The sequence below is a fragment of the Protopterus annectens genome, chromosome 2.part0 (assembly GCF_019279795.1).
Source record: "Protopterus annectens isolate FY-2018-M chromosome 2.part0, PAN1.0, whole genome shotgun sequence".
Taxonomy (NCBI): domain Eukaryota; kingdom Metazoa; phylum Chordata; order Ceratodontiformes; family Protopteridae; genus Protopterus; species Protopterus annectens.
This window is the reverse complement of record NC_056728.1, coordinates 972,588,893-972,603,690: the sequence shown is the minus strand read 5'-3', so window position 1 is coordinate 972,603,690 and position 14,798 is coordinate 972,588,893. Positions and strand designations below refer to the sequence as shown.

The window sequence follows — 14,798 nt, the reverse complement described above, 5'->3', positions numbered from 1 at the left end:
CATTATCCAGGACAAATGGGTTTTAAATAGTGTCCCAGGGATACAGATTTCACTTCCACACGTTGCCAACACCAAGCGGGTGGCCGGACCCCAAGTCAGTGGGCAGAGGCCCAAAAACAAGTACTTTCTCTCTTAAGCATGGGGGCTGTTCAACTGGTACCAGAAGAGGAAAAGGGACACGGTTTCTACTTGAGACTTTTACTGGTACCCAGAGAAGACAATTCGTGGTGTCCTATCCTGGACCTGTCTGTTTTAAACACCTTTTTGGAGATTCCAAAATTCAAGATGCTGACTTCACCAATTACTTCCTATGCTAGGCAAAGATGCCTGGTTGGCACACTAGATTTAAAAGAAGCATACCTGCACATCCCAATCAGGGAATCTTGCAGAAGATACCTACGCTTCAAAGCAGGCTACAAGCACTATCAGTTCTCTGCACTGCCCTTTGGCTTATCTACTGCACCCAGGGTATTCACAAAGTGCCTGGCTCCAGTTATTGCATTTTGCAGGCAAAGAAATATTCAAATATACCCATACCTGGACGATTGTCTAATTCAGGCAGAAAGCCAGGGCATACATTTGAATCATCTGGCCTTTGTACAAAGGGTTCTAACTTGTCTGGGGTACACCATAAACAAAAAGAAATCACAACTGGTACCCTGTCAACAAATTATATTCCTAGGAGCAAGCTTGAATACAACTTCCCAGATGGCTTACCTCACGCCAGAGAAACAAATTCATTTGACAACCTACTTCAAACAAGTGGCCACAGAAAACCTGCTATCTGCAAGACAAATACTGCAAGCCTTGGGGTTCATGGCCTCCTGCATTCTTTTAATTCCATATGCAAGACTGCATATGAGGAAACTACAGTGGTATCTAAAAAGCCTATGGTGTCAACATTCTCAAGACCTGGAAACAGTGATTCCTGTCATACCTTGCCAACGCCTAGAGTTCCTTTGGTGGGAAGAGGCCTGCCTCCAAAACAATGGACAACCTTTCACACCAACCCTGCCACCCAAACCCTAACAACAGATGCATCAGACTATGTATGGGGGGCTCACGTGGCAGGGAAGTGCATTCAGGACAAATGGAACCCAAGTCAAATGCACCTGCATATCAATCAAAAATAAATGTTAGCTGTACAGACTGCTCTGACAGCCTTCAAGGACCACATTCTTCCAGGACAACTAATGGTAATGACAGACAACACCACTGTTATGTGGTACATAAACAAGCAGGGGGGGTACACATTCTTACCCCCTCTGCAGACTAGCCATGGCATTGTGGAACACAGCTTTGAGCTACCAAGTGCACCTACAAGCTCAATTCCTGCCAGGAAAATTAAATACACTGGCAGACGGACTAAGCAGAAACCTCATGGACCCACACGAGTGGAAACTGGAACCAAGGATTTTCAACATGTTGACAAGCAAATGGGGGGGCCCAGATATAGACCTGTTTGCCTCTCCTCAGAACTACCAATTGGACAAATTTTGCACAAGGACTCCCAACAAACAAGCCTGGAAAGTGGATGCTCTGTCCTTCAGCTGGAAAAACCTATCAGTCTATGCCTTCCCCCCTCTGCCTCTGCTCTCCAAAGTCCTACTAAAAATCAAACAGGACAAACCAAGGATGATTTTGATTGCTCCAGACTGGCCGCGCCAACACTGGTACCCCCTCCTGTGCAGTGTGTCACAGTTATCTCCATGGCACCTGCCTCAGACTCCTTCCCTGCTGTCTCAGCAGGAGAACCAGATTCTGCACCCTCAGCTTCTAACACTGAACCTTGCAGCCTGGCTAATTACTTAATCTCTCCTTTACCATCCCTCAGAAAACATGTGATGGATATCATTTTAGAGGCAAGGAGGCCTAGTACTAGAAAATCTTATGCTGAAAAATGGGAAAGATTCTGTGCCTGGAACCATTCTCAAGGGATGAGCACAGCAGCACCCAATTTACCTCAGATTTTACAATACTTAACTGAGATGCTTCACAAGGGCCTGTCTTTTTCCACCATTAAAATCCACACCTCAGCCATTTCTGCTCATTATAACACAGAACCTTCCCTCTTCTCTCATCCACTGCTCAAGCAGTTCCTCAGAGGGGCCAAAAATTTGAGACCACCCAGGAGAGCTCCAACCCCAGCCTGGGACCTTAACTTTGTCTTGGGGAAACTCACTCTACCACCTTTCGAGCCAGCTGCTACTGCGGACTTAAAATTTCTTTCTTGGAAAACGGCTTTCCTTTTAGCAATCACTTCAGCTAGAAGGGTATCTGAATTACAGGCCCTTATGGCAGTGGAGCCTTTCATCATCTTTCATGCGGACAGCGTGTCCCTCAGAACCAATCCATCCTTCATGCCCAAGGTGGTATCCAGTGTGGCTCTTAATCAGTCCATTCATTTGCCAACCTTCTTTCCCAAGCCACAGAATAAAGGGGAACGGATACTGCATTTCTTAAATGTGCACAGACAACTTAGATTCTACATGAACAGGACTAAACCTCAAAGGAAATCTGAACAACTGCTGGTGGCATTTACTGCAGGGGCAGAGGGGAAAGCTATTTCAAAGCAAACCATTTCTAAATGGATGCCATTGCATTCATTTCTGCTATAAGCACCATGGAAAACCTATCCCCCAGGGAATCAAACCTCACTCCCCCAGGGCTGCATCTACCTCTACAGCCTTTCTCAGAGGCATCCCTACCAGGGACATCCTTGAAGTTGCTATCTGGAGTTCTGTACATACTTTCACCAAGCATTATCATTTGTCAATTTTCTCTAAATTCAGAGCTGGCTTTGCCACTGCAGTCTTGCAGGGCCTTATAGCTGGCCCTAATGCTATCTAAGTTATTCCTTCCAACCATAGCTTTGGGAATCTACCCAAATGTAATGACTGCAACAGTGAAACACGAAGAACATAGTACAGTTGTGTACACTTTCCATAAATGTAGATGTTCAAGTTTATTCACTGTTGCAGTCCCGGGTACCCTCCCTCCAGCCCACCTAACTTCGTTTGGCTATACCTCTACTTTCCTTTACTGTGCTTAAAAGCCTTTTTGGTGTATTTGCTTTTTTGTTGGAGGTATATCTTTGTGCTTTTATATTTAATTGCTTCCCATTGGGGGGCACCTGATATCTGGGGCAAGAAAAACTGATGTAATGGCGTCGGCTGCATGCTTTATACCCCTGACAACCTGACGTCATGGAAGAAGGGACAGCAACTGACGCAGGACCCAAGACTTTGTTAATCAGGCCGACTGAGGGCTACCTGCAAGCAGATAACCCAAATGTAATGACTGCAACCGTAAATACACTCGGAACATCTACTTTTATGGTAAGTGTACACAACTGTACTATTTGTTGATAGGTCGTCTGTAGACTAAGAATACATTTTATCTGTGATTCAGCTGACCCTAGCAACTGGTACTGTGTTTATTCAGGGAAGTAACCACATTTCCGGTTATTATGTACTGTTTGCTTAATATCTGTGCTATCCTCCAAACATAGCTTCAAGCAAATCCGAGGTTCTGGGATATAAAAAAAACGTTTTTGTTTATTGTAAAGGTAATTTTTATTTACTAGTTTTGTTTTTAGTGACACCAGCTCTTGCTACTATTGCTAAAATGCATTTAGTATATTTACTTAGTACAGTTATATTTTAAGCTGAATACAAAATGTGAATGTCAGTAGGAATTCTGGAGGTTTGTGATGTTGCACATTTGATTTCCTGTAATGGTTTGCATAATTATGCCTGTAATTTTTGTGACAGAAGTATGTTTTTCGCAGTGGTGACATAACTTGCAGTGACTGAGTACAATTTAATTTGGCATTCCAACATTTTTGGAAAATAGTACACGTGGCAATAAGGTGATAAACTGACTGATTTTGTTTGCTCCTCCTTAAAGCATCATGCTTCTCTGAGGGACAGCTGTATAAGGATGGCGAAGAGTGGCAACTGGACTTGTGTTCTAAATGCATCTGTAACAATGGTGATGTCCAGTGTTACGCTGCAGAGTGTGAGACATTGTTTTGTAACAAGGTATGTACATATTGCTTTCCATTTAAATACTTGTACTTTGACAATATTCTTCATCTTGAGTTGTGTAATATATAAATACCTTTGACTTTATTGTTCCTGGTTTGAGCTGATATCTGAGTAATGTTTGAGAGACGTAGTATGTTGGGCTTACAAAATAATAATTTTATTGATACTTCCCTTTATGGGGATGCACCTAGTTCCTTCAGGCCAAACATATTTATTTACAGAAATAGTGAAACAGCTGTTGGGTTTTTATGTGATGGTGAGTATTCCAGTGTGTAAAAAGAGAAGGAGTTCTACTTTTGGTTGTTTTTTGTGCTGAGGGTTGGTCAGTGGTGGCCAGTCCTTTTTGTCCAAATTGAACAAATTCTTGTGTTAAGATTTTTTCACAGTCTTAATCCTGTGTGCATCTTCTTTCCTTATTGTGTGGATATATGCTTATGGCTACTATTAATCTGAAGGGCAGCTATCTGCATATTTCAGTTCAAATGGCTGAGTATGGTATTTGCTCATTTGAGGACAGAGAAGGTCTATTTATCTACACCATGATGATTGTTTCATCCAAATACCCTCACTGCAGGAAAAATAGGGGTTGTTGCCTTGATATCCAGTCTTGAACAACTTGGTTGCTCTCAACCTTCCACATTCTCTAGTCTTGTGCTGGACACCAAGAAGAGTTTTCTGGAACAGGGATGGACATAGAGAGGGGATAGCTTTTCTTCCTAAAGGAAACAATTTTGATGTTGAAATCCTTATATTTCAGCCTGTCCAAGGTCAGAACCTGCAGGCCATGGAGACAGAACATTAGGCAAGATGTTACTGTCTGCCTTTATGATTTCCCTGGCATGCTGTTTTGCATATGAGAGAGACGGTTTACTATCACTATGTAGAAGGTCAGAGTAAGTTTCTGACCCACATTTCGAAAGTAAACCTCGAAATTCAAAATATAGAACAAGTTATAATGTCAAATCAGCTGACCGAATTCAACTGATTCGACATTGTTTTCGAAAACATCACGTTATGTTAGGCATAGCAGTTCACTTTACATGACCTCCTATACCTAACATCACATTTTTGCAGGGGTGCAAGCCTTCCTGCACCCCCCCCCCCGTGGGGGGATAACAATATATTCCAACTCCGAGATCGCACTACAGTGAGGAAAGGGATGAATTTCTCTAACGGCATTGTACCGCGATCTCTGTACAATTCTTCGAGTTTATATTAGCAAATGCACACTGCATTCGCTAATATAAACTTTCGAACATTGAGATGTTCTCCCAGATGAAAATTCAAACATCTGTAGTTCGAAGTTTTCATATGGGTACATCTCAACTTGAAATTTTAGTAATAAACCGAGAGAGCCAGTGGTATCAGAGGAATGTATGGCTGCTATACAGCTGTCCTCTCTCAATAGATCCTTTTCTTCCCATTCATAAAGTACTGCTCAAGTGAGCAGAAGATTAGTATATACAATGTTCCCTGCTAGAACATTAGATGTCTTGAATGAGGCAATTTTAAGTAACTCCTAGAGCAAGACCATGCAAAGCAGGCATACAAATGTAAAACTTTGAGCTTTCTAAAGTAAGCTCAAAAACCTGTCTATCTAAGTGTGGTAAAAGACAGCACTGCTGTGATGTGGTATATTAACAAATAGGAAAGTACCTGCTTCTACCAGCTCTGTAGACTTGTCACAAATGTTTGGGAGTAGGCTTATACCTGGAGGTGATATGCATCACCTCTCCTCATGTGGGCAGATGAACTAAACATGTCCTGTGTCAACAGCTGAATGTACACTGGGCCCTCAAGTCTTCAGAAACATTTCAGGAAGCGCTACAAAGTCCCTTGGTAGAGCTATTAATCTTGGAAAAGAATTGTCAGTTCCAAATTTTCTACACCAGGTTACCCAGTCCCAAGGCCTGGGTCACAAATGCTTTCAGGATAACACAGAAAGGAAGCATTCTCCATGCTTTCCATCCAGTACCTGTCATCCAAGGGTGTTCTGGAAGGCAACAGCAAAAGAGGTGAGGCTTCATTTGATCACCTCCTCCTCGTTCAGGCAAGCCTGAATGTCAGCTTTAATCCAGATGTTTTAGCAGTGTCTTCTGTTCCTACCCCAGTATATTGTACTCCTGACACTTCAGAAATGTATCCTTGTGCATCCAAACCTATAGAGCCAAAGACCCAGTAGTATGGATCCTTTTAATTTTATATTATTTAAGGTTAGACTATCGTATGAAATCATGCGCTTTTTTCAAGAGATTAGAAGACCTAGTCCAAGGAAATCATATAGTTGTCAAATGGGAAAGATCTTGCGCTTGGTGCATTGACAAAGATGTCACATTAAGATAGTGTTCTAAGCCGTGGATCTTACAGTACATGTCAAAGCTGCTAGCTAAAGACCTTTCCTACAGTTGAAATGCATCTTTCAGCTACTTAATTTGCACTTTAAGTTGATTCTCCCCTTCATCACATAGTGTAGTTAAACAGCTTCCAAAGTTGGCCTTTTGCAGAGGATATAAAAGTCTCCTCTTGGGGACTTCAGCTGTGTGCCTAAGACCAGTTCTCTTCAACCATCGCTACTCTGCCACTACAGTTTCTTTCCTGGCAAACCTTGCTTATTGTCACTATTTCTTTAGCCAGAAGCGTTTCTGATTTTTCAGCCGAGTATGTGAAAGGAACCTTACAGGGTTTCTTTCAAACCAATAATTCATACCCAGGGTTGTGTCAAAGGTAAGTTTAAATCAGGTCATGTATCTGCTAGCCTTCTTTCCTAAAATGCAGAAAAAGTAGATTAGTAGACATCTAACAGATGAAAGACTAACGGTTTGATATTAGATTGCATTAGACCAAGGGCATCAAGTAAAACTACCATCTCTTTGCTTCCTTCGTGCTAAGAAAGGAAGACTCTTTAGTCTTTAGTCACATCTTATTCAGATGATTGGCTGTTATATTCTGTACTGAGTCCCTCTAACAAAAAAAAACGTGGGAGCCAATTATTTATGTTTTGAGGGTTTTATGTATGATTGTATAGTGAAAATGTGTTTTCAGATCCCATCATTGCTTAAAGTAATTGCATTTAGTTTATTAAAGATTATATCAGGTACTCATTAGTTTTATAACCTCAGAATGAATTCTTTGACAAGTGTGGGCATGTTATTTGTGTGTGTGTGTGTGTGTGTGTGTGTGTGTGTGTGTGTGTGTGTGTGTGTGTGTGTGTGTGTGTGTGTATGTACGTGCGCATTCATGTCTGTCTGTGTCCACTTCAGATAGCGGAAAAGTCAGGAGATCTTTATTTATAATACTACAAATTTCAAGACCAAAGACTATTAGATCAAGAACATCCAGTGTAAAATAAATTAAATTTTAATAATTTCTTACAAAAATTATGAATATCCAATTAAAACTGTCATATTTTTAATAATTAAAAATCTTATAATAACATGAGCACAACCTGTTGTTTGACAATAAAAAGGTCAAAGGTTCAGACGGCCAGCTAAGTATTCTTTCAAACCGACAGCCTGACAGTTCTAAAATAATGCTGCCTTTTTTATTTACAGAAAGAAGTGTAATCAAATACATCTTAAGGGACAGCATAAAAAATGTAGTAGACAAAAATGTTAATAAAAAAAAAAAAACACAAAAAATGTCATCTGTTTCTGTTACAGTGTCTGAGTTTGTGTTCTTTTCCACAATTGGCACAGAAAATTATTGCATTAGATGTAGATAACATTGCAGATTTAGAAGCTGAATTATTAATAGTTCATTTGAGATGATATTTATAGGTTGGCTTGATTTAAGACTAGCATGTTTATAAACATTTTGTGATGGGTTGTTTATTTTGTACACTATAATTTGCATTTGAGGTATTAAGTCCTTCAGTATTCTAGTTTTTTTTTCTTTGTATCCCTCCCCAAAGTTGACCATCTGCTGCCACCATCTCCTGTCCTCTCCTCATTCACTGGATCTATCAGACACACCTTGACCTCTACTGTGCTCAGCCCAACTAATATAGTGAGGAGTTGAGGGATGCGTGTGCAGCTTCATTCTGCTGCCAGCGAGTGTACCATAACTCCCTCCCACCTCGCGGCAGCTTTGCCAGCTCTGCATTTGCTGCCTAAGACAGTTGCATGCAGACTTCCACACGTGTTTAGTACTTGTAGTGTTGATCTCACCATGCTGTTAATGCTGCTGTTGCAGTGAGCCTAGGTGGCCATGGATAAGTGAACTGGCATTGGCTGCTCAAACCCATCCTTCCCCATCAGGTTCCCCAGCTCCGTGTTGTTCCAGCACATGTCATCAGGGGAACAGTAGGGATTTTACGAGAGATGATGATTAGTAGGGTTATGGCAAAGGATTCTTTAGAGGGATGGTAGTGAGATGTATGTGTATGAGTCAGAATTCAAGAGCATTTTGATAAAGCCAGCACTGTTTTATTTTTTTTTACATAAGCATGTGTGTGTGCGCCCATGCATGTACATCCTCTGTGTTTAACTGTCTGAGTAGACTGGAGGTGTCGTATTCTTTGGAGAGCATTGTTTCAGTGTTTTAGAAGATCTATACAAAGTCAGTGTATTGACTATGGTACAGGATGGATTTTTCTTTTAATTATGGAATGTGGTTTTATTACATGCCAGTTACATGTTCTTCACTCCATTTCAAGAGTATGAAGGAAGATTGCATGTTAAGCAAGTAGGATTTGTCTAAAATTTGTGGGGTTTCATGTCCAGCTCTTTTGACTTAGAATGAAGCCTTGAGGTATGACCTAGGCAACCCAAGTTAATTTATGTGATTGGGAGCCTTTTGGAGCTAGCTTTGGGCAGATGAGAATGGCAGTTTTGGAAGGGGAGGAACTGGAGCAGGCCATACAATGCTGCAGTCCTTCTGAGAAAGAAATTTAATAAAAGAATGCCTCAGGAGCAGGCATTTGGTCACCAATCCACTATGTAGTAGCCCTCCTTGTGGTACATAAGGGTATGTCCTCACATGGTGAGGACATAGTGGCTCCACCATGGTGCAGGTCACACATCTACTATCTGTTATGGGGCTGCGGAGTAAATGTACTTCTTCACCAGCTGTTGTTTGGACTGAAGTGATTTGAGAAGGGGGTTTAATAGTGACTTTTTCCATATGTTTTTCATTGTGCTTTGGAGTAGAGTTAAATTAAATGCATGGTTCACCTAAAACTTCTACCAGAGCAGATCCTTCACTTTGGATTCCCCTATGGCTTTCTCTTTAACTGTACTGTGATATCAGTCCCTGATAGGGAAGGCAGTGTCTAGTTTGCAGCACTAATGGCTTCTTGGCCTCTTCCCTATTGGCAGTATCCCCTTTCTTCATTCTCACGTTTGATTACTTTTTAGAATACTTTCTGCTACTTTGAGTATTATAATCTGTATGGCTGCTGTTATTCTCCTTAAGGACCTGCATTCAGAATGCCGTGATCTCCTTATTTCTTAAATTCAAACACCCCCTTCATCATTCCTTTCCATTTTGAATTATAGCTTTCTAATGCTTCTATTGCCATACTCATAAAATCCCAGCTTACTCTGTGAGATGCTTTCTCTGCATCATGACCCACCAACAGCAGTATTTTCTTACATTCTGCTTCCCACTGGAATACCATTGTTCTGTTAATGTTGTCAGATGTCTGCTTCCTCTCCACAAAACCACATTGATTCATATGTGTCAGTTGTGGCAACACCTTTGCCTTTCTTTTAGCTGTTATAGACACAAATATTTTTTAATCATGGTTTAAAACTCAAATGGGCCTGTATGAAGCTGGGTCTGATGGATCTTTACTGTCTCTAGGTATTGTTCCTACCACTGCTTCATTCCAGCATATTAGTGCTTCCCCTCCTTTTAAAGTACTGTTAAAACAAAATTTTCCAAATCTTATCACTTTTTTACCTTCTTGCTTCCACAGGAATACCATCTATTCCTTGAGACTTATCTGCAGGTTAATTGTACATAATCATTTTTTATCTCATCTCTTATCTGTCTCAGAGCTCTGTTTGACTCAGTCCTTTCAGCTCCTAATTTTACCTTCCATTCAGCAAAGTAAAAGTGTATGGATTTTGCATACCATGGAAGTACACATACAAAATAGTGCACTAACAGAATGAAAACTTTTAGGATTTCTGAATAAATCATTGCCTTCATGCCAAGGAAACATGATAGATTAGTATCCATACAGGCTGTCCAGATATTTAGCTTACTGCATCACCTTTTGTAATGATCACTAATGAAAAGGACAATAGTTGATTGGCTTGTCCAGGTACATTCATAGGGATAGCTAACACCAATTCTTTCCTCAGGAATCTCTGCATGAAAAAGGCATCTGTGCATGCACTGTATGGGGTTCGGTGTCCATACCTTCTCCCAGAATTACAAACTGGACACAGCTGTGAGCACAGCTAAGGTTTCCATGAATTTACGGACTAGACATTCAATCTGTAAGTAGGGCTGTGTTTTGTTCTGTTAAAAGGAATGCTGTAGTCTTCTCCCCAGTTATGTGTCATCATTTGTTTATGAATGTTTTGTAGCAATAAATGATGTTATGATTAATGTAATTTATCTGTGTGGAGGTACTTATCATAACCATAATTGTTTGGGGATATTTGTCATGATCATTATGATTATTGCTGCGGGAGAAAGTCACACTCACCCTTTTCTTATTTATCCTGTATTATTATTTGCAGTAGCATTGTCTCCTCATAGCAAGACGTTGTCCCGTTCGATTCTCAGCTAGAGCGTCTTCTGTGTGGAGGCATACGTGAATGGGGCTTGTCTTCGTTGAAGGTTGTGCGTCAGGACTGGTAACCCGGTATGTAAAAATCCACTACCAATCATTAGCGGACTGGAGTTCCGCTGTGCCGACCCCTAACTGGGAAAAAGCCGAAAGACACAAACAAATTATTTGAACAATTTAAGTAATCCTAAAGTCTGTTTCAAGATAGATTATCTGATATATGTGATTTAGGTTCATAGGTTCATGGGTAGGTACTAGGCTATCTGCCCGAGGACATTTATACGCCTAGCCAGAGTGTGTCGGCTTTCGCTGCCCCATTGATTAATTAACTGAGCCTCTGTCAAGCAGAGCCAATGAAGTGATCCCACGGGTGTACTTTCTGTTACCCATCCACTCGTCAAGGCTTCTCTTGAAGAGTGTTAGTGAGGAGCTCTGCCTAATGTGGTTAGGAATTTTGTTCCAAAGCATGAGTAGTCTCTGTGACAGGAATTTATCCCTCCAGCATGTTCTATTTATTGTTGTGGCAAGGTTTAGCTCACTAGGGTGCGTGGCTCGCAGTGACTTGGATTTCTTTAGGTGGAGCATGCCCATCAATTCTGAGTTGGACATGGCTTTGTAAGTCAGGCAGAGATCACCTCTGAGTAGGTGATATGCCACTGAGTACAGTCAGAGTTTTTTCAGTCGGGCTGCATAGGACATATGTTTGAGGCCAGTAATCCTCTTGGTGAAATGCTTTTGTGGTCTTTCAAGCTGTTGGAAGTGTCTTGTGAGGTACATCCCAAATGGGGCATTGTACTCTATGATGGGTCTGATGAGTGATGAGTAGAGGGGCACTATAACCTCTTTATTTCTAGATGCGAACCTAACTACTTTGACAATATGATTGTCAAAGGAGAGATTACTATCTACCTGGGTCCCCAGATCTCTTATTACTTCTTCTGTATTAAGGGGGCTGCCACCTATGTGGTAATTCGTGGGTGTTTTGTTTTTCCCAAACGGGATGACTATGCATTTTTTGGCATTTAGCTTGAGGCCATGAATTTGACACCAGGTGTCTGTCTCAGTAAGGCCTTTTTGGAGGATGTCCGTGTCAGCCGGAGAGTCCATTATGGCTCCCAGTTTGCAGCCATCGGTGAACTTGGTTAGCCATAGTCCTCCTGTGTTTGCCTGTACTTCTGAGAAATGTATGCCGAACAGTAGGGGTCCCAGAACTGAGCCTTGTGGGACACCACTTGTGACTGGTTTAGAGTCAGATCTGGAGCCCACTATTCTTACCGTTTGAGTTTTGTCTGTAAGCCAGTTGGCAACACATCTTGTGACGTAGGAGTTTATGTTCAGGTTGGTGAGTTTTTCTATAATACCCGCGTGAGGAATGGTGTCGAACGCCTTGGCGAGGTCAAGGTAGGCTGTGTGAATCACCTTTTCCTCGTCTATGGCCTTGGTAACTGTCTCGAAAAAGTGCTTCTATGATTTCCGGGACACTACACTTTTCCGGTATTGTTGTGGGCCCTTTTGAAGGTGAGAGGGAGGTGAAGTTTGCACTGAATCTATATGCCAGGATGTTGGCAATTATCAGTAGGTTCAGTATATTTTGTGCTATTTTGCACTATCTCAGAGCATATCTGCGAGTTGCCACTTAGATTTTTGACATAGCTAAAGAAGGCTTTGTGGTTATCTTTCGAGTCCTTGGCTATTTTTCTTCGGGTTAGCCTTGGATGATTTTATGAGGGACCTTAGTTTCTTACTGATACTGATCAGGGATGTCTTTCCTTCTTGGGATTTGCTTTTTTTCTGAACTAGTTTCCTCCTTTTGTTGCATAACCTGTTTATAGCAGGGGTCCACCAGACTGATTTCCTTCTCTTAGGGGAGTGAGTCTTGGTTTTTCTAGGGATGGCACGATTCATGCATCCTTGTAGGTGCTCATAGAGTGCAATTGTAAAGGATTCTGCATCTTGGGTAGTGTTATCCTTTAGCGTGGGGGCTGTGAAACTTACCACCTCTGACTTAAGTAAGGTGAAGTTTGCTTTAGAAAAGTTTTTCACTGTGGTTTACTTGGTTGGGGGTGGTGGTGGGGTGTGGACATCCAGGGTGAACCAGTGACGGGTTGACCTCCGGTACGGAGCACCTGTCGCCCATGTTGGTAATGACCAGATCCAATATGTTGTGGCCTCTGGTAGGGGAGTTTACCAGCTGATCTAGGGCATTTGAGTTGATAAATTCCAGCGCTGAGCCTGGAAGTTTGTACTCAAGTAGTTTTCCCAATTAATGGTAGGGTAATTGAAATCTCCCAAGATCAGGGTGTTCGGTAGGACCTTCATGTTTTCCAGTGTCTCCAGAAAGGCAGAGTGGTGGTCCTGGGTCATGGAGGGTGTTCTGTAGCAGGCCACAATTTGCATTGCAGATTTGCCCGATGTTAGTTGCACATGGATGATCTCAGAGGTATCATGCTGCGCCACTAAGAGAAGTATTCTTTGTGTTTGCAGTTTTCTGCATTGTCTTGTTTTATGCAAACCCGTGTAGGGAGCATTAATTGAGGACTATGGGCTTTTCTTTGCATGTATAGCTAAAGTAATGGTTATTTTCTTTATTTAATTATTTTTATTAACTATGCAGCTACAAGAATGCCATTTAGACTTTTGTTTAATAGATATCTGTAAGTACTGTGGTAAGACAATCAAGTTTTGTTTTGCAGTAATTTAACTGTCTTGTGGTATAAAGCTTTATGAATGGGGGGTATTTAAGTCCTGGCAATACTGTTGAAAAATAACACTGTTTGCTGGAGGGGGGCTGCAGTAGTGATAGAAAAAGGCAATAGTAGTAAATCTGTGGTAGTAAGAGGTTACTGGCTGTGACATGTATTTGTATTTCACTTAAAACTGTTATGGAACTTTGGAGAACAAGCTTTTAGCATGGAGAATTATTCATGGGTTTGTGTGGGAATAGGAACCTGATGTGCAGTAGCAACGATGTGTCGGGGATCTGCAAGGGGTGATATAATAAAAGAGGGCAGATTTCTAAAGAAGTATGTCATGCTTAGTTTGGAGGATGTGAATTCAGTAGTAGGAGCTTTTGACAGAATTTACATATTAACTAAGATAGAGTGACTGGGCTAGACTGGATAGAAATTGTATATTTAATCGAAAACTTCAACACCCATCCTGTAGCTATCAACTCAGGTACTACCCCCCCCCCCCCCCGGTCACTTTCCTACTTACCTGTTAAAAACAGACGTATTTAAGGAATAGGTGGATTCAAGAGTTATTAGGAAAGATAGAAATTAGTTCAGGATAAAAATAAAATGGAGTTTAAAAACATGGTAGAATTGAGAGAAAAAGAGAGGGAGAGATTGGGAAGAAGTCATAGAAATGACTTACTGTGATTAACAGAAGTTAAAGCATTTCCGTTTTAAACCATGGTTACAAAGTGTTTGTCTATACTATCCAAAGAAGTGGCAAAAGTTGTTGCCATAATTAATGTTTCTGGATCATTGTTGTTTTGTGGAGGAAAAATCGAACATTTGACAGCATTAATGGAAAAATGAGGAGTGTGAAGAGAGCAGCGAGTGTGCAAACTGTGCGGTTAGGTCGTGATGCAAAGGAAGCATTCAGTACATATTTATCAGTAGCACTTGTGCTCCCTGATAATGGTGTACTTAATAAGGAGGACAGAATTCAAACTGATGAGGAAAACCAAATGTAGATTTGTTCTTTCATCAGACCCTTGTTGTACCATTGCAAATTAATGGGAATGCTAAATGGTTTCTGTACATAATAGGGTTAATGCTTCTGCTTTGTCCACTAATGTTCAGGATACTAAATTAGGGCTTCTGTCCCATTTAAAGGTAAAGCACGGGAAACTAGAAAGCACATATGCACTTAGAAGCTCTCAAAACAGCTATTTTTTCTGTCTGGCACATCCATCAGTTTAAATCTGCTGTACAAGAAGGATATTTCTGTAGACTGAGACATCCTGTCTGGAGCCACTAGCCCAAGAAAATTAAAAATCA

The 14,798-nt window shown here is 41.2% G+C and overlaps 1 protein-coding gene across 1 annotated transcript in view; it reads left to right on the top strand.

The window, feature by feature from the left end:
• LOC122792799 (extracellular matrix organizing protein FRAS1-like) overlaps window positions 1-14,798 on the top strand; it is a 4,352,848-nt gene that overhangs the window by 188,991 nt on the left and 4,149,059 nt on the right. The window contains exon 5 of the mRNA XM_044060368.1: window positions 3,910-4,043. Coding sequence (XP_043916303.1) covers window positions 3,910-4,043 — 134 coding nt within the window. The remainder of the gene's footprint in view (window positions 1-3,909; window positions 4,044-14,798) is intronic.